The sequence below is a fragment of the Manacus candei genome, unplaced genomic scaffold (genome assembly GCF_025592945.1).
Source record: "Manacus candei isolate 608988 ecotype Guabito, Panama unplaced genomic scaffold, ASM2559294v1 h1tg000180l, whole genome shotgun sequence".
In the NCBI taxonomy this organism is placed as follows: domain Eukaryota; kingdom Metazoa; phylum Chordata; class Aves; order Passeriformes; family Pipridae; genus Manacus; species Manacus candei.
Genome location: NW_026138228.1, coordinates 236,099 through 261,297, shown reverse-complemented (window position 1 = coordinate 261,297; position 25,199 = coordinate 236,099). Strand labels below are relative to the sequence as shown.

The 25,199-nt window shown below is 49.0% G+C and overlaps 1 protein-coding gene across 9 annotated transcripts in view; it reads left to right on the top strand.

Moving 5' to 3' along the window:
• The window catches only part of PUM1 (pumilio RNA binding family member 1), an 82,260-nt gene that overhangs the window by 14,082 nt on the left and 42,979 nt on the right, over window positions 1–25,199 (top strand). For 7 of the 9 annotated variants that reach the window (XM_051773938.1, XM_051773934.1, XM_051773936.1 and 4 more), the window contains exons 3-7: window positions 7,471–7,539; window positions 14,916–15,024; window positions 17,400–17,578; window positions 19,457–19,623; window positions 21,748–22,018. In XM_051773938.1, the coding sequence (XP_051629898.1) occupies window positions 7,471–7,539; window positions 14,916–15,024; window positions 17,400–17,578; window positions 19,457–19,623; window positions 21,748–22,018 (795 nt within the window). The remainder of the gene's footprint in view (window positions 1–7,470; window positions 7,540–14,915; window positions 15,025–17,399; window positions 17,579–19,456; window positions 19,624–21,747; window positions 22,019–25,199) is intronic. The other 2 variants (XM_051773935.1, XM_051773941.1) reach the window with 1 other exon arrangement.

The window sequence follows — 25,199 nt, the reverse complement described above, 5'->3', positions numbered from 1 at the left end:
GCAGTGGGAAGCCATTCCTTGTGTCTTGTCCCTCCAGGCCCTTGGAAATAATCTCTCTCCATCTTTCTTGTCAGCTCCCTTCAGGTACTGGAAGGCCACAGTTTGGTCACCTGGAAGCCTTTTTCTTCTCCAGGCTGAACAATCCCAACTCTCCCAGCCTTTCCTCCCAGGAGAGCTGCTCCATCCCTCTGATCATCTCAGTAGCCTCTTCTGGATTTACTCCAACAGGTTGATGTCCTTCCTGTGCTGGAATCCTTCTGGGATGCAGGGGAAGGCATGACTATTTTCTAACCATGGGACACGTGGCACAGCTTTTCCAGCTGCCACCCTGAACACAGAGAGGAAATAGTGGGATTTACAGTTCTCACAGTAAAGAATCTGTCCCTGATATCCTATCTATCCTGGCCCTCTGGCACTGGGAAGCCATTCCCTGTGTCCTGTCCCTCCATCCCTTGTCCCCAGTCCCTCTCCAGCTCTCCTGGAGCCCCTTTAGGCCCTGCCAGGGGCTCTCAGCTCTCCCTGGAGCCTTCTCTTCTCCAGGGGAACCCCCCCCCAGCTCTCCCAGCCTGGCTCCAGCCCTTGGAACATCTCCTTGGCCCCTTCCCTGCATATCCTTTGCTGTGCTGCAGGGACACCACGCTGTGTTTGGGGGGATGTGTTGGAGGGGTATCAGGAGGGATTTGGTCCTGACTCCTGTCTGTCAGTTGATCCCTCCACTCTCCCCCTCTGTGGGTGAACCAGACCTTTGGCTCTTTGGTGATGCCCACGATGATCACCTGAGTCTTTGCTCTTCTATATGAGGCAACTTCCAAAACTTAAATCCATGACAGAGTGTGTTTCACGCAGGGAAAAGTGTCTTGCCCTGGGTTTGTGTGATAGGTGAGCAGCAGGCCCAGCACCACAGGGACCAGCACAGAGAACATCTTTAGCTGCTGGAATTGTGCATTCCCTGTGTCTGGTGTAGCTCTGTGAATTCCAAAGTGCTCCAGATGGACGAGGACTAGTGTCTGGGTGGCTTTGGAACCACAAAAAGCATTTGCTTCTGAGTTGCTGTCATTGAGTTTTGTGGTGGTGAGGCCCTCTAATCCTCTTTAAAAATAAATAAACTGCAATTGTCCTGTGTAAGGTGGCTGCCTGGCAAAAACTGGCTGTGTGCTGCTTGAGGGGCTGGGAAATCCATGGGGATGAAAAAATCCTCAACAACGAATGTTTGATTCAGAGCTCCTGAGAGACTCTTGCTGCCTGAGAGGTGGAGGTTTGAAGTGGCCACTGACCCGGGGAGAAATGAGTTTGGGTTATTAGGATCTGCAGTAGGTGAGAGCTGAAAACATTGTGTTCTATCCTCCTGAAATAGGCACTGAGTGTCTGCTCTGGGAATTGGAAAAGGCCTCTGGAGCCCCAGTGTGTGTGTGAGGCCGAGGGGTTCATTGGGCTCAACAAGGCCAAGTGTTGGGTCCTGTCCTTGGGTCACAACAACCCCCTGCAGCTCCAGGCTGGGGGCAGAGCAGCTGGAAAGGTGGAAGAGGCCCTGGGGGTGCTGGTGACAGTGGCTGGACACGAGCCAGGCTGTGCCCAGGAGGGCAAGAGGCCAAGGGCACCTGGGCTGTGCCAGCACTGATGTGGCAGCAGGGCCAGGGCAGGGATTGTCCCTCTGTGCTGGGCACTGGTGTGGGGCATCTCAAATCCTGTGTCCAGTTCTGGGCCCTTCATGACAAGGAAGACATTGAGGGGCTGGAGGTGTCCAGGGAAGGGGCTGGAGCAGCTGAGGGAGCTGGGGGGGCTCAGCCTGGAGAAAAGGAGGCTCAGGGGGGACCTTCTGGCTCTGCAACCCCCTGACAGGAGGGGGGAGCCGGGAGGGGGGTCAGGCTCTGCTCCCAGGGAACAAGGAACAGGAGCAGAGGGAATGGCCTCAGGCTGTGCCAGGGGAGGCTCAGGTTGGACATCAGGAAGAATTTCTTCCTGGAAAGGGGGGTCAGGCATTGGCAGGGGCTGCCCAGGGAGGTTTGGAGTGCCCAGCCCTGGAGGTGTCCCAGGAAGGCCTGGCTGTGGCACTCAGTGCTCTGGGCTGGGGGACAAGGTGGGCATCGGGCACAGGGGGGATCCATGGGCTGGGAGGGCTTTTCCAACCTCAGTGATCCTGGGATTCAGGACACAGAATAATATTCAGAGGTCTGACCCAGAGAGATGTGCACTGAGGAGCTCAGCTGTGTCTTTCTTACTTTATCACCCGTTTTTCAGAGCAGAGGTGAGGGGTGGTGAAGAGGCCTCTGGAGGGGCTGAATTCCCCTCAGCCTCGCTGAAGTGCAGGATCTGGTGGATTTGCTTCAGTTCCTGGGCATGGCCAGTGGTGAATCCGCTTTGGGGTGTGCAGGGAATTATTTCTGAGTCAGTGGAGTGGCTGTAGCTGCAGTGTGTTACAGTGACACACATTCCTCCAGCAGCCTGCCTGGAAATTGCTCTTCTTGAATGAGATTTACATAATTCCCGAGTGCATTCACAGCCTTTGATGGGAAGGGGAAGGATGTTCTGGTGTGATGGAATGGTTTGTAGCTCATTCAGCAGCCTGATGTCGATGTGCATGGCCTGAATTTTGGGAAGTGGGGTTCCAAAGCAAGCTGGCTGGTGTCGTGTATGATCAGAAAGGAGGAGTCCTCCCCAGAGCTCTGCTCCTGGGGGGATGTGCACTCCTGGCCAGGAGTGGGAATGAGGGTGGTAGGAGAACAACTGCTGGGGGCCAGATAGATCCTGGCCTAAGGAAGGGGAAAGGCAGCCTCTAAAATGGGGAGCAGGGAATGGGAACCTGGAAAGCTGGGGCTGGCAGGAGCAACCTTCTGGTTTGCTTTGGTTTCCCTCTTTAAAATAATTGGTTGGCTTAATAGAAATAGGTATTTATACCCCCTTCAGTCAATGTTACCCCTAATAAATGTAGATATTTGATCTGTTTTTCTTCCTGGGGAAACATCAGCTGTATAAGGAGGAAGAAAAAAATCCTTGGGGGTTAAGAGTGGAATTTTTTGCCTTGGCTGGTTTTGCTGTGTGTCCGTGTAGGTGAATATAAATTCTCCATAAAGCTGCTGTACAGTCCCCTGAGATACCTGGAGAGCCTTATTTTTGGGAAGTGTGGTTCCAAAGTGATCTGGCTGGTGTTGTGTGGGATCAGAAGGGAGGAGTCCTCTCCACAGCTCTGCTCCTGTGGGGATGTGCACTTGGCATCTCCCTTTCCAGAGGCACAGCCTGCCTGGAAGAGACCAAAACAGGGGTGCAGCCTCGGGGTGCTGATGGCTGAGAGCAGGAGTCAGCTTTTGTTGGATCACTCGGGAAGGAGTGGGGAGAACATCTGACCTCTCTGTGTGCTCCTGAAGTTTGTGGAGATCACCTCTCCCTCCCAGGAGCCGGGTTGTCATGTCGTATCCAGATGTCAGGGCATCTCTTCCCATGCAGCCAATTTCTCTTGGCGTTGTCTTCTGGATTTCTTTCAAACCCCTGGCTCAGTGCTGAACCAGATTTTATGGTCATCAAATCTCATTGCTGTTAGTGCTCACCTGGGAGGAAATTCTTTCTCTGCACCTCCTTGTTTCTGTTATTTACACCATCCTGACTCTGTTCTATGTGCCTGAGCTCCTTAGAGCTCAGGGATCCTTAATAGGAACAGATCCCAGTGAGCTGGAAGATGATCTATATCTTTGATTGCCTGGTTTTGGAATACTAAGGTGCTGGAAGTCGTGGCTTTGGCTTTGTGTTCTGCTGTTTCAGACAGCATTTGTTCTTCTTTAAAGGGAAATGAAGAAGGAAGGACATGGAGGGGCTGGAGCAGGGCCAGGGAAGAGCAGCGAGGCTGGGGAAGGGACTGGAGCACAAGTGCTGTGAGGAGAGGCTGAGGGAGCTGGGGGGGCTCAACCTGGAGAGGAGGAGGCTCAGGGGAGACCTCCTGACTCTGCAACCCCCTGACAGGAGGGGGGAGCTGGGGGGGATCGGGCTCTGCTCCCAGGAACCAGCAGTAGGACAAGAGGGCTCGGTCTTCAGCTGTGCCAGGGGAGGTTTAGGTTGGGTTTAGGAAGAATTTCTTTCCAGAAAGGCTGATCAGCCATTGGAATGGGCTGCCCAGGGAGGGGGTGGATTCACTGTCCCTGGAGGTGTTTAAGGACAGACTGGATGTGGCATCAGTGCCATGGGCTGGGAACCACGGCAGGGTTGGATCAAGGGTTGGACTGGATGATCTCAGAGGTCCCTTCCAACCTGTCTGATTCTGTGATTCCATGATAAGCCCTGTGATATTTGTGTACTGTGCAAGAAAACGAGGTGAAGAGGTGTTGGTATTGAATACTATAGAAGGGAAATGAGAAAAGGATCTTTTGGGTACAGTCTTTGAAAATGGAATAACAAACCAGCCTGTCTTACAAATAAATAGACACAATGGTCAGTGCAGATAAAAGAACTGGGAGAAAGGGCCTCAATTTGGTGATTATAGACAGTTTGAGCATAGAGTGCTGGAAGTCAGGCACAAAGACACGATTTAGAAAACACTTTTCAGCAATTCTGATAATTATGGATAAAGAGAGATGATTAAGGATGTGACTTAAATACCTGTAGTGAATAATTTCTTCCATTACCCCCCCTCTGATGGCTGATAGAGAAGCCAATATTATTTTGTTTTTCTGCTTTTCATGGTGACTGGGGTAAAGTACATTTGGGGAGGTGGTGGAGGCAGCCCCTTCCTACTGTGTGAGGTGGACCTGTTGGAGTGAGAGCAGAGGAGGCACCAAAGCTGATCCAGAGGGATGGAGCAGCTCTGCTGTGAGGAAAGGTGAGAGGGTTGGGATTGTTCAGGAGAAGAGAAACTTCAGGGTGACCAAATTGTGACCTTCCAGTACCTGAAGGAAGCCAAAAAGAAAGAGGGAGAGAGGCTATTGATAAGGACCTGTAGTGACTGGACAAGAGGCAGTGGCTTCCCACTGCCAGAGAGTGGGTTTAAATTAGATATATGGAAGAAATTCTTGGCTGTGAGGGCCTTGAGACCCTGGCACAGGTTGCCCAGAGAAGCTGTGGCTGCCCCATCCCTGGAAGTGTCCAAGGCCAAGTTGGACAGGGCTCAGAGCAACCTGGGCTGATTGGAGGTGTCCCTGCCCATGGCTGGGGTGGCACTGGATGGTCCTTCCAACCCAAACTGCTCTGTTGATTCCATGATATCCAAACCAAAATACAAATGCTGCTTAATACCCTTTTGCTTCACGTTGGGAGTGTAATGATTCTGTCTCTAGCTGCTCTGTTTCGAGGTTCCCATAACCCTTGGGAGGTTATTTTTTGGGGAAGGTGGTGGATGGGCCCCAAGCAGCCTCTGTTTGTCCCCCAGCACTGAGAGCCCTGGGTTGTGCCATTGTGGCTGGATCCCTGTGACATCCCTCCAGCAGCCAGAGGGACACACATCACCTGCTCAGTCTCTGCTCAGCTTCTCCAGCCCTCACGTGCCTCACTGAAACAACAGTTTGTCCCTTGCCTGCTCCTGTGGCTGGGCAGGTCCAGGGGCTGCAGCACTTCCCATGAGTTCAGCCTGAAGTGCTTCAATTTGGTCTTACTGACATTTGTGTGGCATCAGCAGCAGAGCTGCCTGTGCTGCAGAGCTGGGATGGAGCTGCCAGGGAGGCACAGTCCGTGGTGCTGCCCAGAGCTGTCATTTCCACTCGGTGCTCGTGGTCAGTGTGACAAATGTCACCACACAAGGTGGCGAGATGGGGGTGTAACTGAAAGTCACTTGGAGCTGAGATGCAGTAACGAGGGGACACCTTATTTTTAAACTGAGATTCTGAGTGACCAACCACTGAGGATTTGCAAATTATGTAAATATATATTAGATAATTTAATAATATATTAATAATCTTTTGCAAACTGGTGTGGTCACAGAATAGTTGAAGAATTCAGGCTGGAGGGGATTTCTGGAGGTTATCTGTGCTGCTTTCCCTACATCTGATATTCTTGGGTGAGATAGATAGAGTCTTGTCTTAAGATTGAAGTAAAATGTAATCACCTCAAAGTCTTGACTTGGCTCTGCTGGAAGTGGTGCCTTGAGTATCAGAAGCAGGGTTGAGCTCAGTGGCCATGGTGTAACTGGGCACTGGTGGTGTGTGAGCATCTAGAGCAGTTTTGGGGTGGTTTTGGTCCTGTAAATCACCCACCAAGTATTCCTGACCTCCTTCCCTCCGTGTTTGGATCACCTGCTCCGCCCTCAGTGAGACACAACTAAACCCTGTGTGTTAACCCTCAGCGTGCTGTGAGGAGCCAGGAGCACAGTGTGGGCATTACTCAGAACTGAGTGTTTTCTAAAGCAGGCCCTGCTCAGCATAGAGGTGCAGCAGAGACCTTTGGGCTGCAGGGCTCCTGTGAACCTGGAGTAGGAGGTGTGGAATGCTGCCTGAGTGTTGGTGGCTGCTGGGACACAGGGGTGGTGCCTGGGGAGGGCCATGGTCTCCTCACGGTCCCAGCACGTGGTTTGACTTCTGTGCTTTGTCCTCAAGTCCATAGTTGTTGGATTTTTTTATTTGCTTCTGCACACGTGTTCAGGGGCTGCATCTGTGGGGAACAAAAATCAGAAGTGGTTTCTTGCATTTTCAACATATCCAGTCCATACCAGGCACCATCTCTGCTCTGGGGGAGCAGGGACAGCACCCAGGGAACGGCTGGAGCTGTGTCAGGGCAGGCTCAGGTTGGATCTCAGGCAAAGGTTCTTCCCCCAGAGGCTGGTTGGGCACTGCCCAGGCTCCCCAGGGCAGTGGGCACAGCCCCAAGGCTGCCAGAGCTCCAGGAGGGTTTGGCTGATCCTCTGGGGCACAGGGGGTGACTCTTGGGGCTGGGCCTGTGCAGGGCTGAGGGTTGGACTCCATGATCCTTGGGGGTCCCTTCCAGCTTGGCATATTGTGGTTTTATGAACTTACTTAACCAACAGTTTTAAATTGCTGCTTTTCTTCTTCTTTTCTAAGTGACTCAATTTTCATGAAATCACACCATTATGTTGTTCTCTTTCATATCAGTTTAACTTGAATGTAATTTTGCCTGGTTAATACAGGAGGTTTGACTTGATTTCCACCTGAAATGGTGCTGACTCCCTGACTTATGCCTTGACTCCCTCACCTGAAACCAAGCAACTGTGAAATACAAGCAAAGGCAGTTGTGTTGGATTTTGTGTGTCTTAAAAGTAATTGCTAGTTGTTCCTTCCTTGTGCAAGTGTAAATTTAACATGTTTAAATAAATCTGTATATAATATATATCTATTTAATAATAGAAGTATATAAATGTTGCAGCTTCCAGGAGTCATAAAGGTAAGTCCTGCTGTGGAGCTCCATAACTTTGTTACATGCTGTAATAGGGAATGTAGCTTTCAGTCTGTATCAGAAAGATTACCATAAACTATGATTATCATAAAACTCCAGCAAATAAAAGCATTTCTTCATGTCTTTTCCTTCCCCATCTACAAACAGGTGCGTTCCATGGATGAACTGAATCATGATTTCCAAGCACTTGCTCTGGAGGGACGGGCCATGGGAGAGGTAAGTGAAAGGCATGGGGAAGAAAACCACTTAATCTCTGTGTTTTGGGGGAAGGAGGGATTGAAATAGCAGTTTTTTGAGCTGCTGGAATGATTCTGAACTCGAGAGTTCTCCCTTCTGCCTGGGAAGTGTGTGAGTGTGTGTGTGTGTGGTTTAACAAACTAAAAACCTGTCAGGCTGGAATCTGTCTTAGTAGGAGGAACAGCTAAGCCTCCACCTGTTGGATCATCAAACAGTGGAGTGGTGGTTGTAAAAGAACAGAAATATATGGTGTGACAAGTGTTACAATGCTTGTAGCAGGTTTATTTTGGGCCCCAGTGAGCTCAGAGCCCATGGTGTTGTGGGGTTGGCTGCCTGGCATTGTCTGCTGCCCTGGTTCCACTCCTGGCCACCTCTTTTTTGGCTCCTGTCACAAAGCCCAGGGCTGTGTTTAACGTTTGAAGTAGCTGAGCAACCTAATCCAGGGCTGCAGGAGTGATAAAGGCTTCAGCCAGGCCAGGGAGCTTACAGGAGGGGGCAGATAATGAGCCCTCAGTTCAAACTCCCCAGAAACCCAGGCAGAGGTGTTTTAATCTCCCAGCACAGCGAGGAGGTGGCAGATTTGGGGGAGATGCCCCTTGGGTTTCTTTGGAAAAAGAGAATTCACCTATTTTTAGGGTGACTTGAAAGAATAACTTGTTACTGTAGTTGGCTGTGTTATGTTCCTGGAAGTTGGATGTAGATACTTTTCTTCCTTGCCTGGCTCCTTTTGCCTTCAGTCAGTGCTCCTGTGGAAGAGCACAGAGGAGAAAATCATGTCTTGGAGGAGATTATTGATGTGTGGCAGGTCAGCTCTATGTAGGTCTGTTTTGGAGAGCTTTCCTTGGTGTGTTCCTCTCAAGTTCAGTTTGTTTATCCACATTTAGTCCATCCTGTCTCTGTTACCAAGTTCATGAGCTGCATTTAAAAAAAGAAATAAAAGTCCTTAGAACCCTGAAGTTACTGTTTTGGAGAAAGCAGCAAAGGAGGACTGTGGTGTGATGGAATTCATAGGAAGGTGCCCTCTCAGGTGAAAGACCTCCTTCCTCTCCTTCCTCCTCTCCTTCCTTCTCTTCATCATAATAATGAGCTGGATTTTAATTTGACATCACTTGATAGGAGAACCTCTGTTTCTCCAGGTTGGATTAACCTACAGTGAGACTGTTGACTAAGAGCAGGTGAAAATGGTATAGAAAGGAGAAAACATGACATTAAAAATCTGTCTGAAGCTGCTGCAAAGCAGCTGCCATGGCTCCATGTGCAGCCTGCCAGTGGAATGACGGGGGTGGGAATGTTCCCTGAAGATTGTTTTTTGGCACCTCATTTGGGCAAGAGGTTCCTTTTCAGACAGGGAGTGTGCACGCTCTGAGAGCAGGTTCAGAGTGAGTCCAGCAGTTGTTTTGTGCTTGTCATGGCATTAGGTCATGGAGCTGTGATGCCCGAAGAAATTCCTAAAACTGCTCAGTTTTCCCAGCTCTCAGTTCATTCAGGCATCTCTGAGAGAAGCGAGGTTGGGTTTGTGTTCTGGAGGTTTGCCTTGCAGCAGTGACTCACCTTTTATTTTCCCCTTCTTCTTGTAACTGTGATGTGGAAAGCTTTGGCCGTGGCATCCTTTTGTCACTGGGCTTTTCCACATCCTGCAATGAGCAGGAGTTTCCAGGAAAGGTGACATTTCACCCTTCTCTTGCAGCTAAACCACTCCCTCTTGTTTCTCTTGAGGTTTTTCTCTCTCAGTCTCATGCTTTCCCTCCTTCATCCATTGCATTTTCTCTGTATTTCCCCAAAGGTTTTCCAGATAGATCCAGCTGGCCAAGATTCCAGGAGCTCTGTGAGCTGAGATCCCACAGGATTTGAGTATTGGCTTTCCAAGACCATGTTCTTCAGCTCCACACTTTGATTTTGTGCAGTTTAGGTACCTTAGCAAGTCACTGATGGTTTCCTCCCTTCCTCCTGCTCCTGGAATGGGAAGGAAACTCATGAAGAAAGTGTGACATAAATAAGGAAAATTAAATAAATGAGGAGAAGAGAGAATTTTATTTCTATTTCTTTGTCTTGTACATTCTGAGCCTTCCCTGCAGGAAGTGTCAGTAATCTTGTTCTCGGAGTTCATAGTGGAAAACTTGGAGGAGGAAGATGAGGGAAAGAGTGTTTATGCTTTTAGTGTATCTTTTATCTTCTGTTTTCTTGCTTCTTGGTGATTTCAGGAGTTTGTGGCTCTGAAGACATCAGAGCAGTTTTTTAAAGGGCACTGCCAAACAGTTCCATCTCTTCTCTCTCCTGCTGTCAAAATGCAGATAATATTTGGAGATGAACAGATATCCTTATCTGAGAAAATTAAGACTGCTTTAAAAAAAAAGCCTCAGAACTTTCGTCTCTCTTGTTTCTTGGCCATTTCCATCTTCAGACTCCCACCCTCACTGCACCCAGCCTCAAATCCCCAAAATTTCCATTGTGAGACTGACAAAAGCCACTGAAACCCTTTTGCTCCACTGTGAAGTGGCAAAGCTTTGGGCTGTGGGTGGTGAATGTGGTCAGTGGTGCTGAGAGCAGCCCTCTAAAGAGGGAGCTGTGTTCTTTCCCCTTTCAGCACCTTGTCCAGGTTGTTGAGTGGGATGAAGGAGCTCACCCTGGAGCTTCACTGAGCAGTTCCCTGTGGGTTTTGCTGCTGGAGCCCAGCACATGTGGCCCTGCTGTTTGTGCCTTTGTTCTGTGACACTTCTCTGAGGCTTCACACGAGCTGTGTGAGTTCTCCTCCTCTCCCAGGATGGGGAGCTGTGTGTCTGCTGTTCTTTGCTTAAATCCCTTTTATCTGTGGCTTTGCAGCAGTGGATATTGGTGGGTTTGGGATAGTGGGCAACACAGAAAGGCTGTGAGGTGGAGTTTGGCTTTGGCCTCAGCACATTACAGGCATTTGGGCAACGGGCTGGGTTTGGAGGAGGTTGTGCTGAGATAAGTCTGTGTCTGGAGTGAAAGAGCAGCTGGGCGAGTTGCTGCCTGAAACTTAATCCAGAGGATGGGAGGAGGATGGGGACAGAGAGACATGAGGCAACTGGTGGGTGTTTACCTTCAAAATTGAATGAACTGGACCAAAAATGACGAGGTGTGACTATTAGGGATAGCAGTGCATCTCACCCTGCCTTTGAAATGTGGTAAGAAATCTGATGTATTTATCTGGGAAGCATTTAATCCTTGCTGTGCTGCTGCCCCTGCAGGTGGGAGTGCTGGGGTCTGGGGTGGGTGTGACCGTGGGCAGTGGAATTGCTGCAGTCCCTGGGGGTTGTTGTGTTAGAGCTCTGCAACATCAGAGGCTGGAGGGGCTGTGAGCAGGGACAGCAGCCAGGGAACGGCTGGAGCTGTGTCAGGGCAGGCTCAGGTTGGATCTCAGGCAAAGGTTCTTCCCCCAGAGGCTGGTTGGGCACTGCCCAGGCTCCCCAGGGCAGTGGGCACAGCCCCAAGGCTGCCAGAGCTCCAGGAGGGTTTGGACAACGCTCTCGGGGAGAGGGTGGGATTTTTGGGGTGTCCTGGGCAGGGTCAGGGGTTGGACTGGATGATCCTTGTGGGTCCTTTCCAGCTCAGGCTGCTCTGTGACTCTCTGCCCATGTTTGTGTCCCCTTAGTGCCTGGGGAAGTGTTGGATAAGCCCCTGCAGAGAGTGTTTGACACCAGGCCTGAACATTCTTGTACCTCATTTAAAGAGAACAACCACAAACCAAACAAAGACCCCCAAACTAAACCCCTGTGTCTGTGCTTTCCCTGCTAATGCTGCCTGTGCTGTGTTCTCATAAATCTATGATTCCCTGGCAGCTGGGCTGGGCAGTATTGGCAGTTGGGGTAATGTTTGTGTTCAGTTCTCCAGTTTCCCCAGCTCTGGCAGCTTTGGAGATGGGTTGGAGCTGGTGACGGTGCCACAGCAGCTCCACGGGCACGTCAGGATGTGCCCTGAGCCAGAGCACACTGGGATGGTCACACATTCCCAGTCCTATGATCCTGCCTTTTCCTGGTGCTCTCAGTGAGCCAGCTGAGCTCCCTGAGCTGGCAGAAAGCTGCCTGTTCTGTGGGACAGCAGGGCAGGGCTGGCATTACCTGCTGGGAGCTCCCCCTGCCTTCCTGGCTCTGAGCTGGCAGCACTTTGGGGGTCGATAACATCAGGGTGGGTGTGTGAATACATGCTCTGCCTTCTCCTACCTGTTGCTGGGGGTAAACCGAGTTCTCCAGCTGCACAGATGGCTTCTTTTATCTTCATATTTGCCTTATCTGAGGGGGATCAGTTTTCTTAATTTGTCTAATTCATAATCCCATCTCAGTGGGATCTGTGTGCACTTGCTGGTTGAGGAATGGCTTTTGTTGATGTGTAAGTCATCCCCTCCTCCCCTCTCTGCTAAATTGAATATTGGCCTAACTCTTAAGTCCTCTGTAAGAGGGCTTAGAGGGATTATTTTCATACTAGATAGGGTCAATTTTAATAAAAACCAGGGAATGAATAAACGAGGCTCATTCTAAACCGCTGCTTGTTCTTTTTAAATCTTCAACCTGCAGAACTGGCTGATAGTCACTTAAAATATCTTTTTTTTTAACTCCATTGCAACTGACAACTTTCCCTGAGGAAAAATTCATTGTCTTGGCAGCCTGTTGCATAATTCAGTGCAGATGATTGCTGTTGGTAACCCTCTGGTGTTGGTTGGAACAGCACTTGACAGAACAAAGACCCCCATTACCATCTGTTAATATTGGCTTTTGGCTTTCCCTGATATCTGTAAATTCATCCAGTCTATATCCTAATTGTTTCTGCTTATGGTACAGAACTTCCAGTTGGAAACTTTATGCTTCTGGAGGGGAAAGATTAAACTGGAGGGGACAGAGCTGTCCCCAGACTATCATGAGATAGTGAGAATTAGCGTTTGCTGACCCTGTCAGTGATTCACTGCAAAACTGAGGGTGTTGGGATGGAGATCTGCAGGATTCTGTTGGAAAGGGGATTATTTTCTTCCTTAAGAACGAGGTAGAGGATAGTAGGGAAACAGTAAAGTGCTGAATTAGCCTTAAGTCCCCCCCAGCCAGGGCAGTGTCTGACTGACCCAGAGCTGCCACAGGTTTCAGAGAATCCTGGACTGGTTTGGGTTGGAAGGGACCTGAAAGCCCATCTTGCTCCACCCTCTGCCATGGGCAGGGACACCTTCCACCAGCCCAGGTTGCTCCAAGCCCCGTCCAACCTGGCCTTGGACACTTCCAGGGGTCCAGGGGCAGCCACAGCTTCTCTGGGCAACCTGGGCCAGGGCCTCCCCACCCTCACAGGGAAGGATTTCTTCCCAATATCCCATCTAACTCTGCCCTCTGGCAGTGGGAAGCCATTCCCCCTTGTTTTGTCACTCCAGGCGCACGTAAAAAGTCCATCTCCTTTATCCTTGGAAAGAAAATCATGGAGTCATTAAGGTTGGAAAATGCTCTATTCTGCTCATTCTTTCCTGTCTGGGGTGGCACTGACTGATCTTTAAGGTCCTTCCAACCCAAACCATTCTGGGATTTGGTGATTGGAGATGTGGCTGCAGCACAGTTTGTGCTTTCCACCGTGAGATGTTGTCAGAGGAAATGAGAAATGTTTAGTTGCAGTTAAAATTTAGTTTAATTCATTCAAATCACTTTCTGTTGGGAATTCCTCGAAGCACCACGAGAAGGCAAGTTGTTATTTTTGCTGAGTGGCAGCAGCAAGAGCAAAAAAGCTGCGTTTTTGTAAATATTGGAATGACAGAAGCGTAAAAAAAATAATGTTGAGACACCTGATGTGTGTTTATGTTTATAAATACCAGAGAGCTCTGCCTTGGTTTTCACCTCCTTCCCCAACCCCACGGTGCAGACGGAGGAACAGGTTAGTCTGAGTGTTTGCTGATGGGAGTTCTTATATTTGGAGGTATTTTTGGATTGCATAGAGGGGAATGTGGGGCTTCCCTGCTTTTATCGTTCAGCTGAGAGAATCCTCAGCAACCCACGCCGTGTTTGGGGTGGAAGGAGAAATCCTGGAGTCACATTGCTAAAAACTGATTGATTCTGGGAACAGGCAGAGCTTGGTTAAGGTAGGAAGGAAATGGTGAGCACAGCTTTTCTGATTGTGTCTCAGACCAGCTCCCAAGGCAGCTGGGAGCTCTGAGATCAGTTAGTGCTGCTCCATCTGCGACCAGCTGATTTACCCTTACATTTTAGCTTTAACTTTGCACATTTGCTGGAGTTACCATCAGGAGCTGGTATCAGGCAGGGCACTGAAGGTGATCCCAGTCAGTTCTCAGCACTCCATACACACAGGAGAGATCCCCTGGTTGGTGACTCCTCTTTGTTCCGTGGGGATTTCAGACAGATGCAGGTTCCCATCTCCCAGTTCCTTGAGTTTTACCCCAGCTCCAGCAGGAAAGGCTCCTTGCTGGTGTTCCTCTCCCTCAGAGGGTGGATCTGGCTGGTGGTGTGATGGCCATCCCAGGCAGCAGGACTTCCCTTGGTCATGTGGAGGTGCCATTTCCAAAACCCATCTCCTGACCTCCAGTGCAGCTGTCCTCAGGTTCACCCAAGCCCAGGGTGCCTCTGTCTCATTCTCAGGAGCTCAGAACCTGTTTTTCCTCCCCTCAGCTCAACCCACACGGCCCAGAACTGCTCAGTCTCATTAGTGTTCCCAAAAAACCTTGGGAACACCAGGAGTCCTCAGCAGTCACTGGCTGGGGGACAAGTGAGAGCTCTTGGCATCTCCTGAGCTTTTCTGGCCCTGCCAGCAGCAGGAATTTGTGCTGGGTGCTCACAGAGGTCCCCCCAGCTCAGCTGAACTCCTCATATTATGATCACAATAGGTTTTTCTAAACCTATATATATATACACCTATATATATATACTCACACCTATATATATATGTATGTATTTTCTTACAAGAAGCTGGAGAGTGTCATTGTCTGTGTATTCTGATTACAATAGTTTTTTCTACTCTCTATATACATATATATATTATTTTCCAAGAGTCTGGAGAGTGTCATTGTCTGTATATTCTGATCACAATAGGTTTTTCTACTATATATATATGTATTATTTTCCAAGAGCTTGGAGAGTGTCGTTGTGTGTGTGTGTGCTGACGTGTGGGGTTCATAAAGCATTTAAGAATATAAGAGGATTGGGATGATGTAATTGCTCCCTCAGCTGCCGTGTGGCTTTCACCCCGTGTGTATAAATATTTGGGTGGATCAGTTTATGCTTAATGATTGATTCCTGTTTAGAAGGGAGTTGCTTATGGTTTATGTTTGCATTTTATGCTTATTTTAATCATGCTTTGCTTTGTTTTGTTCTTTTTTTTTTTTCTCTTTTTTTTTTTGTGTTTTTTTTTAATTGCAGCAGCTGTTGCCGGGTAAAAAGTTTTGGGAATCTGATGATTCCAGCAAAGATGGACCAAAAGGGATATTTCTGGGAGATCAGTGGAGAGACAGTGCTTGGGGAGCATCAGGTAGTTTGATTGTTTACTTAATTTAGTTGGGGTTAAATACAGAAATGTGCAACTCATCTACTCACAATCACCGAGTTCTGAAAAGATTTTAAAAAACCATCTGGTTTATATCATAAAAAACAAATAGAAAACCCCACATTGCTTTGTGATTGAGTTAAAATATCCATACATATCAAAAGGTTGTGTGTAAATTCGTGTGTATTTGCTTAAAAATTTTAAATTACCCTTAAAATTTCAATTTAAACTTTCTGATGTGTTTTCTGCCTTGGGATGAATCACTTGAAAGTTTGAACAAAAAAAAACCCAAAACACCCACAATTTTAAAAATACCAAACAAACCAACAAAAACCAGATTGAAAAAGAAAAAAAAAATTGATGTTTTGAATTAGGAGTGTTGAATTATATCTGCCAAGGATTTTGATCTTGGATCAGAGACTGTCCCTGATTTTGGACTTCAGAAGTGTTCAGGTTGGTTTCAGTTAAATGTTAAAAAAAATCCCATCCATGTGCTGGGTTTGAAATGCTGCCCTTGTATTTGTTATTTTCTCTGGTTTCTATATGTGGTGAATACTTTCCTTAAACACTTCTGGGCGTCTCCTGCACTTCCCAAACATCTGCAGCTCCCAGGAAATGGGATTTTACAGCAGCTGCACTGTTGTGTGGGGCTTTTCCCTCACAAAAACGACCATTATTTAATTGAAGGCTTTGCTGTAGTGCTGAGGGCGTTTTGTATTATTTAAATTGAAAAATGACTGTAAAAAGGGGATGAAACTTCTCAAAATTCCATGTGTTGGGTCAGTCTGGGCACTGGGGAGGTTTTGGGGGGCCTGTCCCCTGCAGCCCCAGCTCTTGGCAGCACTTTGTGCCAGGTTTTATTAGTCCAGACTGGAGCTGAGGTGGATTAAAGGCTGAGGAAGGGACTTTCTCCTCTGCTGCCTCTGTTGGGCTGTGCCACCCCCAGGCAGGTCACCTCCCCCACTGATCCCAGAGCTGCAGGAGTCACAGCCCTTGGACTCCTCTCTCCTGTGGTTATTCTCCATCAATGCCCCTCAGAGCCTGTGTTCCTGAGGGGCTGGAAGCCAGGCAAGGCACAATTTCCCCTCTGGCTCGTCTAAAATGAAGGACCAGCCCCCCAAAATCCCCCCAGTGCCCAGGCTGCACGGAAGGGGTGAAACCTGGTTTGCTGGGAGACACCCTGGGCTCCATCCCTTCTCTCTGTGCCCACAGCATGCACTGCAGGCCTCCCACGGGGCTTTGGGGTTTCACTCCTGTACCTCAAAATCGTGGTTTTAAAGTGTCTAAAGCCAGTTTTAAAGCCTTCAAAGCCAATTTTAAAGCCTTCAAAGCATCATTCCTGTCCTGCTTCCCCTCCTGGTGGCACACAAGCTGTGCAGCAGTGCACTGAGTCCTGCCGGGCACTCGAGCTGGCTCCAAACTGGCTTTTCCCTTTTTTACTGTCTTTATCCCACAAAGTCTCCCCAGTCCACTTCACTTTGTGGACACGTGGTTGCTTGTGCTGGCCTGGGGGAGAAGGAGGGAAGTGTAGCCAGGAGCAGTGAGAGAATAGAATTACTGCTCTGGCAGCTTCTACCTGCTTTATAAGGAAGCTGCACTATCACTATCACTGGATATTGATGTCCCTTCCATGGCCCTTCCACCAGCCCCTGGCAACTCCTATGTCTGCTGCCTGTTATTTTTGACTCAGAGAATTCCTTCCCTTCCCTCCTTGGGGATTCAGGATCATTTCTTGCCCAGCCAGTGATTTCTGACAGGAAAGAAAAATCACTGGCTGGGCAAGTGATTTCTTGCCCAGCCCATCTCCAAGGACTTGGAGATGTCTCTCCTGAGTCTGTTCCTGGTTGGATCTCAAAGCCTCACACAGCAGGGATGGGGCTGGTGCAGGAGGATGGGATGGGGAAGAGGAGATGAAGTTCTCATAAACATTTTTTGAGGAAATAGCCACAAAAGTCTCTGATCATGACACAAACACTGCAGTTCTTAGGACCAAGAACACAAACACAGGTTGGTGTAACAACAGGATCGTGTTTTAAATGACAAACCAAAACTGTTTTTCACTGCACTAGTGCAAGAGTTTTACTAAAAATAAAAACTAGAACTTTGTCTTTTTAATTGCAACCTTTAATGAGTCTTAAATTTCTAAAGTTTAGTTTAGATTTTAATGGAGTTCTCACTTGTAGGTTTACAGGTTCTAATGTTTAAAAAATGAGAAACTCCTCCTGGTTTTACTGATGGGCAGCACCAGAGTCACAGAGTTGGCACTTCTTAGTGCAGATAAGACCCTGGAGAGTACATCTTTAATGACTTGCCTCCTTTGTTGGATCTTCTTACATGAATTACCCATGTTTTTGTTCCAGATCACTCTGTTTCCCAACCCATTATGGTTCAGAGAAGACCTGGGCAGGGCTTTCACGTGAACAGTGAAGTCAACTCGGTGCTTTCCCCCCGGTCAGAGAGTGGAGGACTGGGTGTGAGCATGGTGGAGTATGTGTTGAGCTCATCTCCTGGAGATTCCTGCCTAAGGAAAGGAGGATTTGTAAGTCTGCCTGATCCCCACATTTCAGTCCTGTTGTGTTATTTTCTCTGTTTGCTGCTCAATTTGTTTGTTTGTTAATCCAGTCCTAAGGCAGATGTTTCTTCTCTTATTAGCTCCTAGTTTCACTCTTTCCTCAAACAGGCAGGTTGACCAGTCTCAAACCAGCAGATTTAACCATTGTCCTTGACTTGGGGGTGTGGGATGGAAGGAAGGGATGGGAGGGTGCTGCCATTCCCTGGTTTTTGGCTAAGCCCTCCAGCAGTAGCACCCCATCCAAGCTGGTGGTTGGACAAGGTTGCAGATACTCCTGTGGGTTCTGACTGAGCCTTGGTGAGCAAAAAGCTCCATGTAGTGATCCCAGCCATGGGACAAAGCTCCCAAACCCACACCAGGTGGGATATTGCTGTCCAGGCAGAGCATTCCCAATGGAGAAATGGCTCCAGTGCCTGTGCTCCTTGGGGTGAGGAAGGAGCTGCCGCCTCAAATTTAAGGATGTGGGGAGAGAGGTGGCATCAGAGCCCATCCCTGTGGTGGGGAGAAGGGGCTGGACCTCAGCTCTGCCTCATCAGCCCAGTGCTGGGCCAGGAATTGTGGAAACCCCTCCTTTGTTATGCTCAGCTCTCCAGAGAGCTGGTTTGCAGCTCCCTTCATCCCTGCCCTCCTTAGCGGGCACCTGATAACCTGGGTGAGCCCTGAGCCCACAGAACAGGAGTTTTGGGGAATGAACAGTCAGTGGAAGGAGCCAGTTTATCCCAACTGGGGGTCTGAGAGGTGTTTCCTCCACAGCACAGCCACTCAGGGGTCTCACTGCTGAATATCCCATTGTGGGGGGACAGTTGGGCTCCAAGTTTATATTTAATGTTGGCATTTCCAAACCCCCCCTACAATATAGAGGAAACACAATTTTATTTAAGAAGCAGCACCAGATTATTGCTTTCAAAACTATCTTTTTTTTTCCTAAATATGAGGGAAAAATCTCCCCCTTCAGTTAGAGGGGATGGATAAAGTGTTTAGTTGATCCAGTGCTTGCTATGTGCAGAGCACTTTTCCCTCAGATGAGGTGGGAGGCAGGGTTTGCATGTCTGGCCCTATGACAGCACCAAAGCTGGCCCTGATAAATATGTTTATATGCCCCTTGCTGTTTTTTATCATAAATTATGTTGTTTTCCCTCTCCCTTTTGTTGTTCAAAACACTGCCCCAGGCACCATCACCCTTTATTCTTCTCCCAAGTGAAATAAAAGGCAGACATTAAGGGTAGAAATGCTGGAGCTGTAATACCACTCATAAAATGCTCAACAGGACAGAAATCCGTTTTTTCCTCTTTTTCACCCTCCCCCCCTTTTTCTCCCAAAGAAATGTGCTTTAGGATTACATGAACCAAGACTGAGTTAGGGATATATTTGAGTGCTTTTAAATGAGCTGTTCCTTGGAATTCAATGTGCAAATCAGTGATGCCTCTCCCCAAAACGAGGTGATTCTCCAACGCTTGCACTCGCCAGTCAATAACTGCATCTCTGACACTGAGCCAGTGACTTCCAGAGAGGCTCTAATTCAGTTTATTCCCCTGCAGCACGTGCTGTCGTGAATTTTGAAGTCCCATCTTGAATTATAAGATTATTTTGGGTTGGGATTTTTAGAAGCAAACCCTGAATTACTAAATGGAAGAAGCTGAATAGATGAAATCTCTTGGAAGAATGAGAACTAATTCCCTCGTTTCTTCAATTGTTAGGGGCTATTTTGCTTTTTTTTGTAAGAATTAACGTTTGCAAGTGACTTCCTTTCTTGTGACATGTGCCTTTGATTTGTGACCATCTCGGGATGAAAGCAAAATCGATCTGAAAACTCAGCTTATTAAAACAATGTCTCTTTTTGCCCAGGGGCCAAGGGATGCAGAGAATGATGAGAATGACAAAGGGGATAAGAAAAATAAGGGCACGTTTGATGGTGATAAATTGGGAGATCTGAAGGAGGAGGGGGATGTGATGGACAAAACAAATGGTTTACCTGTTCAGAACGGGATCGACGCAGATGTCAAAGACTTCAGGTATGTGCACTGTTAATTAACAGTTAATTAGTGTCACACTGGGGGGGTTTAACCCCAGCCAACACTCAGCACCCCCAACCACTCACTTTCTCCACTCCAGTGGGATGGAGAGAGAATTGGAAAAGTGAGAAAACTCATGGGTTGAATTGAAAATTCGTGGTGGAAACAGTTTAATAAGGAAAGCAAAAGCTGTGCATGAAGCAAAGCAAGGCCAGGGATTCATTCCCCACTTCCCAAGGCAGGCAGGTGCTCCATCCCCAGGAAAGCTGGGATCCATCATAACAAAGATGCCCAAGGGATGGAGCAGCTCTGGGAGCAGCAAAGGCTGAGGGAGCTGGGGCTGTTCAGCCTCCAGAGCAGACCCTGAGAGGGGCCCTCCCCAGGGTGTGTCAGGGGCTGCAGGGAGGGGGCAGAGGAGGGCCCAGGCTCTGCTGGGGGGGCCCAGCAATGGCACAGCAGGAACGGGCAGGAACTGATGCCCAGGAAGCTCCACCTGGACAGGAGGAAGAACTTCTTTGCTGGGCAGTGACCCAGCCCTGAACAGAGACCAGAGAGGGAGTGGAGTCTCCTCCCTGAGGACATTCCAGACCCCTCTGGACACAACCCTGTGCCAGGTGCTCTGGGATGGCCCTGCTGGAGCAGGAGGTGGGACCAGATGGGACACTGTGGTCCTTCCAGCCCAACCCAGTCTGGGATTCTGGAACAGTGACTGGGGAAGACAAACACCATCACCCCAAACATCCTCCCCTCCTTCTTCTCCCCCCAGCTCTGTATACTGAGTGTGATGCTGGATGGTCATGGAAATCATGGAATGGTTTGGGTTGGAAGGGACCTTAAAAACCATCTCATCCACCCCCTGCCATGGGCAGGGGCACCTCCCACTAGCCCAGGTTGCTCCAAGCCCTGTCCAACCTGGCCTTGGACACTTCCAGGGATGGGGCAGCCACAGCTTCTCTGGGCAACCTGGGCCAGGGCCTCCCCACCCTCACTGTAAAAAAAACTCCTGTCTGGTCTAAATCAACCCTCTTCTCTATAAATCCCTGGGCTCAGCTGGGATCAGCTGCCTTGCCTGTGTCCCCCCAGCTCCCTGTGCCCCCCAGCCCCCTCTCTGGAGGGATGAGGAGCAGAGGCTCTGCTAGGCCTGCTCAGCAGTACCTGAGCCATCCCTGTGTTCCCAGCACTGTTCTCAGCACAATTCCAAACCAGCACGTGCATTTAATGGTTTTGGAAGGATTTTTTCATGCTGCAGTGAAAGAGCCTTTGGCTCATTGGAACAGTGTGCCAAGGATGTTATAAAGGTACCTGGAGAAGCACAGGGAGAAGGTAGAGAACACCTGAGAGCACACCTAGGCCTGGCTGTTGTAATCTGGGTTATTTTCACACCTAATTTAATCTTTCTGTGTGGGATCCCTATGGAAACACCTGTGGAAGGTGTTGACTCTGCTTATGTACCAGTCTAGATTATCCCTGGGGTTTTGGATTTGTTCCTTGTAGCTCTCCTGGGATTAAAACCTTCTGAAATTGTGACTGTTGATGTAATGGACACATCTGTGTTTCTTGCTCACTTATGTACCTGCCTTGGCTCCTGTTGACATGCAGGAAAACTGGAAAAGCCAAACAAATTGTTAAAAAAAAAAGTGTAAAAGTCAAACAAAAGGCTGGGAAGTGCACACTGCACGGAGATGAACCATTCCCATTGAGTCCAATCCTTATTTTAGGTCATCAGGAAACTGTGGGAGCTCCTTTAGAAACATTTCAAGTGAGACACAGTGCCAGAGTATCACACAGTTATATATATATATAAATAATCACTAGATAGCTTTATGAAAAAATAACCAGCATTGCTGAAATCCTGGCTTGTTCAGTCAATCCTCCATTGACTGACTGAGGAGAAAAATAGAAACTGAATTTTGTTTTTACTGGAACAGGAGTTTGGGGCTGAGGAACTGGGGGGGGGGGTTGCGGGTGAATTTTTTTGTTTGTTTTTTAAATACATAAGTCATTCTGTAGAATTAACTCGGGGAGCTGTTTCAGCTATGTTTTCCCCCCTTTCTCAGCACCCCTCCCAGCAGTGCTGGGTGTGTCAGGGACGTGTTCAGTGATGAGTTTTCCCTCCCCTCACAGCCGCACGCCCGGGAACTGCCAGAACTCGGCGAGCGAGGTGGATCTGCTGGGCCCCAACCAGAACGGATCCGAGGGCTTGGCCCAGCTGGCCAGTACCAACGGGGCCAAGCCTGTGGAGGACTTCTCCAACATCGAGTCCCAGAGCGTGCCCCTGGACCCCATGGAGCACGTGGGCATGGAGCCCCTCCAGTTCGACTATTCCGGCACCCAGGTTCCCGTGGACTCGGCCGCGGCCACCGTGGGGCTCTTCGACTACAATTCCCAGCAGCAGGTGAAGAGTTGGGCCTTGCTCCATCCAAAAGAGTCACTGTGGGGTTAGATGAGCTTGGGATCTTGTGGAGGAAGGCTTGGAATGGTTTTATCGCTGTGCTGTCCAGAAGGTGCTGTGTGTGTCCTCCCAGGGAGCTGGAGGGGGACAGGGGTCTTGGGACCTGGAACAAACAGGTTATCCAGGTATTCCTAGCAGTTATCCCCAGCTGTTGTCCACAGCACTTCTCTGGGGATAACTGGCACCTTGAACAGGAGCCTTGGGACCTGGAACAAACAGGTTATCCAGGTATTCCTAGCAGTTATCCCCAGCTGTTGTCCACAGCACTTCTCTGGGGATAACTGGCACCTTGAACAGAAGCCTTGGGACCCGTAACAAACAGGTTATGCAGGGATCCACAGCACTTCTCCAGGTAGGAATTGTTGGGATCTTGAGTAAGTTAGCATTGAAAATTGTAAATTGTAAATTAGAAAAACTGCTAAACAAAAAATAAACACCACCCTAGAGCCCTTAAAGGGACTGGACAGTCCAACACCTGCTCAGCCCATGTGCTGAGCCCCGTGTTGGGCTCGGCCTTGGCCCCAGCCCCGTGTTTGGCTTGGCCCCAGCTCCACTTTGGGCTCTGTCTCAGCCCAGCTTTGGGCTCTGTCTCAGCCCAGCTTTGGGCTCTGTCTCAGCCCAGCTTTGGGCTCTGTCTCAGCCCAGCTTTGGGCTCTGTCTCAGCCCCATTTTGGGCTCTGTCTCAGCCCCATTTTGGGCTCTGTCTCAGCCCCATTTTGGGCTCTGTCTCAGCCCAGCTTTGGGCTCTGTCTCAGCCCAGCTCTGGGCTCTGTCTCAGCCCAGCTCTGGGCTCTGTCTCAGCCCAGCTCTGGGCTCTGTCTCAGCCCAGCTTTGGGCTCTGTCTCAGCCCAGCTCTGGGCTCTGTCTCAGCCCCATTTTGGGCTCTGTCTCAGCCCAGCTTTGGGCTCTGTCTCAGCCCAGCTTTAGGCTCTGCTGCCCTGACTGAGGGAATTCTGAGTTCAAACCACACTGCTTGTACCTGAGCCTGGTTTAAAACCCAAGAGCAGAGTCCAGCACTCCAAACCTTTATCCCAGAGCTTGTTTGACCTTCCTCCCAGGCGAGCCCGGGCTCCTCATCCCCGAGCACTCACCCAGGCCTCTCCTGGCCCTTGGCTCCTCCTCAATGCTGGGCCTGGATCCAGCCATCGACTCTTAATCTGCTTCTGTTCCTGCTCCTTTGGGCAATGATTGTAAACTTTATTGCCTTCCCTTTGCAAGTGTGATATCCCTCAAAGAAGAAAGCAATCCTTTGTTGTAGCTGTTTGCAGGAGCATAGAACTAACCCTGGCTGGCTTAAAATATCTGATCTTTTTTAGCAAAAGGGCTGCTGGCACTTGGGATTGAGGAAAACCACTGCCAAGATTGTGCTGAGGCTTCAGAGTTACTGTGGTCTTATAGCAGTGTAAATATCTGTGTTACAGCTCATTTGGCTGTTTTATTCCACACCACGTTTGGGAGGTGAAGGATGGAAAATTTTGTAATGATTAAACTAAATAGCTGCTGTATAGTTCAAAAAGGAAAAAAACAAGATAGTTTCAAGTCTTTGTCTTACCCTGGTGTGGGATCTGGGATTCAAGAATTGCTTTCAAACCAAGAAACTTGTGTATTTTTTTAAAACAGTATGTTGGGGCTACATAAATGAGCTGCTTTCTGAAGAACCATTAGAGATGGGACTATACAGCAGGAATGGGAAGCCTGTCATTTGCATTTTCTCAGTGTTTTCTATTTAAATGAAGGCTCATTTACAAGTTCAAGGAGTTTTTATTTGTTTCTTTCAGCCTTTCAAAATGAAGAATTTAAAATTTAGCACGTCTAGCACCTAGTAAGAGTAAGGCAGAGCAGGGAAGGGTGCCTGTTTTGGGAGCAGTGGAACGTGGATTTCTGGCTTGGGCTGGCCTGGGTTTGGGATTTTTATTTCATGTGAAGTGGATAGTTAATATCCACCTAGAGCTGATGTCACCTCCATGTAATGGTGTTTAAAGCTGTCAGCTGGGCTGCCTGGGAATCATGGAATCATTTGGGTTGGGAAAGCCCTCCCAGCCCATGGATCCCCCCTGTGCCCAATGCCCACCTTGTCCCCCAGCCCAGAGCACTGAGTGCCACAGCCAGGCCTTCCTGGGACACCTCCAGGGGTGGGCACTCCACCAGCTCCCTGAGCAGCCCCTGCCAATGCCTGACCCCCCTTTCCATGGAGAAATTCCTGCTGATGTCCAACCTGAGCCTCCCCTGGCACAGCCTGAGGCCGTTCCCTCTCCTCCTGTCCCTTGTTCCCTGGGAGCAGAGCCCGACCCCCCCCCGGCTCCCCCCTCCTGTCAGGGGGTTGCAGAGCCAGAAGGTCCCCCCTGAGCCTCCTTTTCTCCAGGCTGAGCCCCTCCAGCCCTTTCCCCAGGTGTCTTGCCCTGCTGTGAAGCTGAAATCCTCTCCTGTCTCCGAGTTTTTGGGGAGCAGTAGGAGCACAGCCCACCCTGCCCCTCTGGCACCCTTTGCTTCCCCCTCAGCTCCTGCTGAGCACAAGCTGTTGAACAAGAACTCTTATTTTCGAGTTTCAGCTTAGTTGTAACAGTTCCTTGCACCTCCAGTAAATGCAAACAACAGCCCTTTGTTGACCCAAGTGCTGGAGTAAAGATAAGGATCCTCTCCCCTGCCAAATGTGACCTCTCAGTGCATGTTTGTGTAAATCCAAGACATCTTGGCTCACATTTGTGCCCATTTCATTAATATATGATCCCCAGTGCTCCTTGCTGCTCGCTGCCAGCCACAGCCTGCACGAAAGGAATCTGTCTGTTGGCAGTGTAGTTTTTTCCACTCAGTTGTCAGGAGGAAATATGTCCTGAGCAAAGGATCTCATCCGTAAAAGTGTCTTTGTGGGGCTGTTGGGAAGCGTCATATCCTTTGAAGGGATTACAAGCAGGCACAGCTCAAAGCAATATTAGGAAGGGGAAGGTCTTATCCACATGTAATCTGATTAGAGATGTCAGATGTTTATATTGCAGAAGAAACTGGCTTAGAGGAATCTCATCACCCAACATTCCCATAACTGTAACACAGACTGGGCTGTTCTGGCTCCTTGGAATTCCCTCAGTGATCTCCCACATGTGCTGTGGATGATCCTTCATTTGTGTGC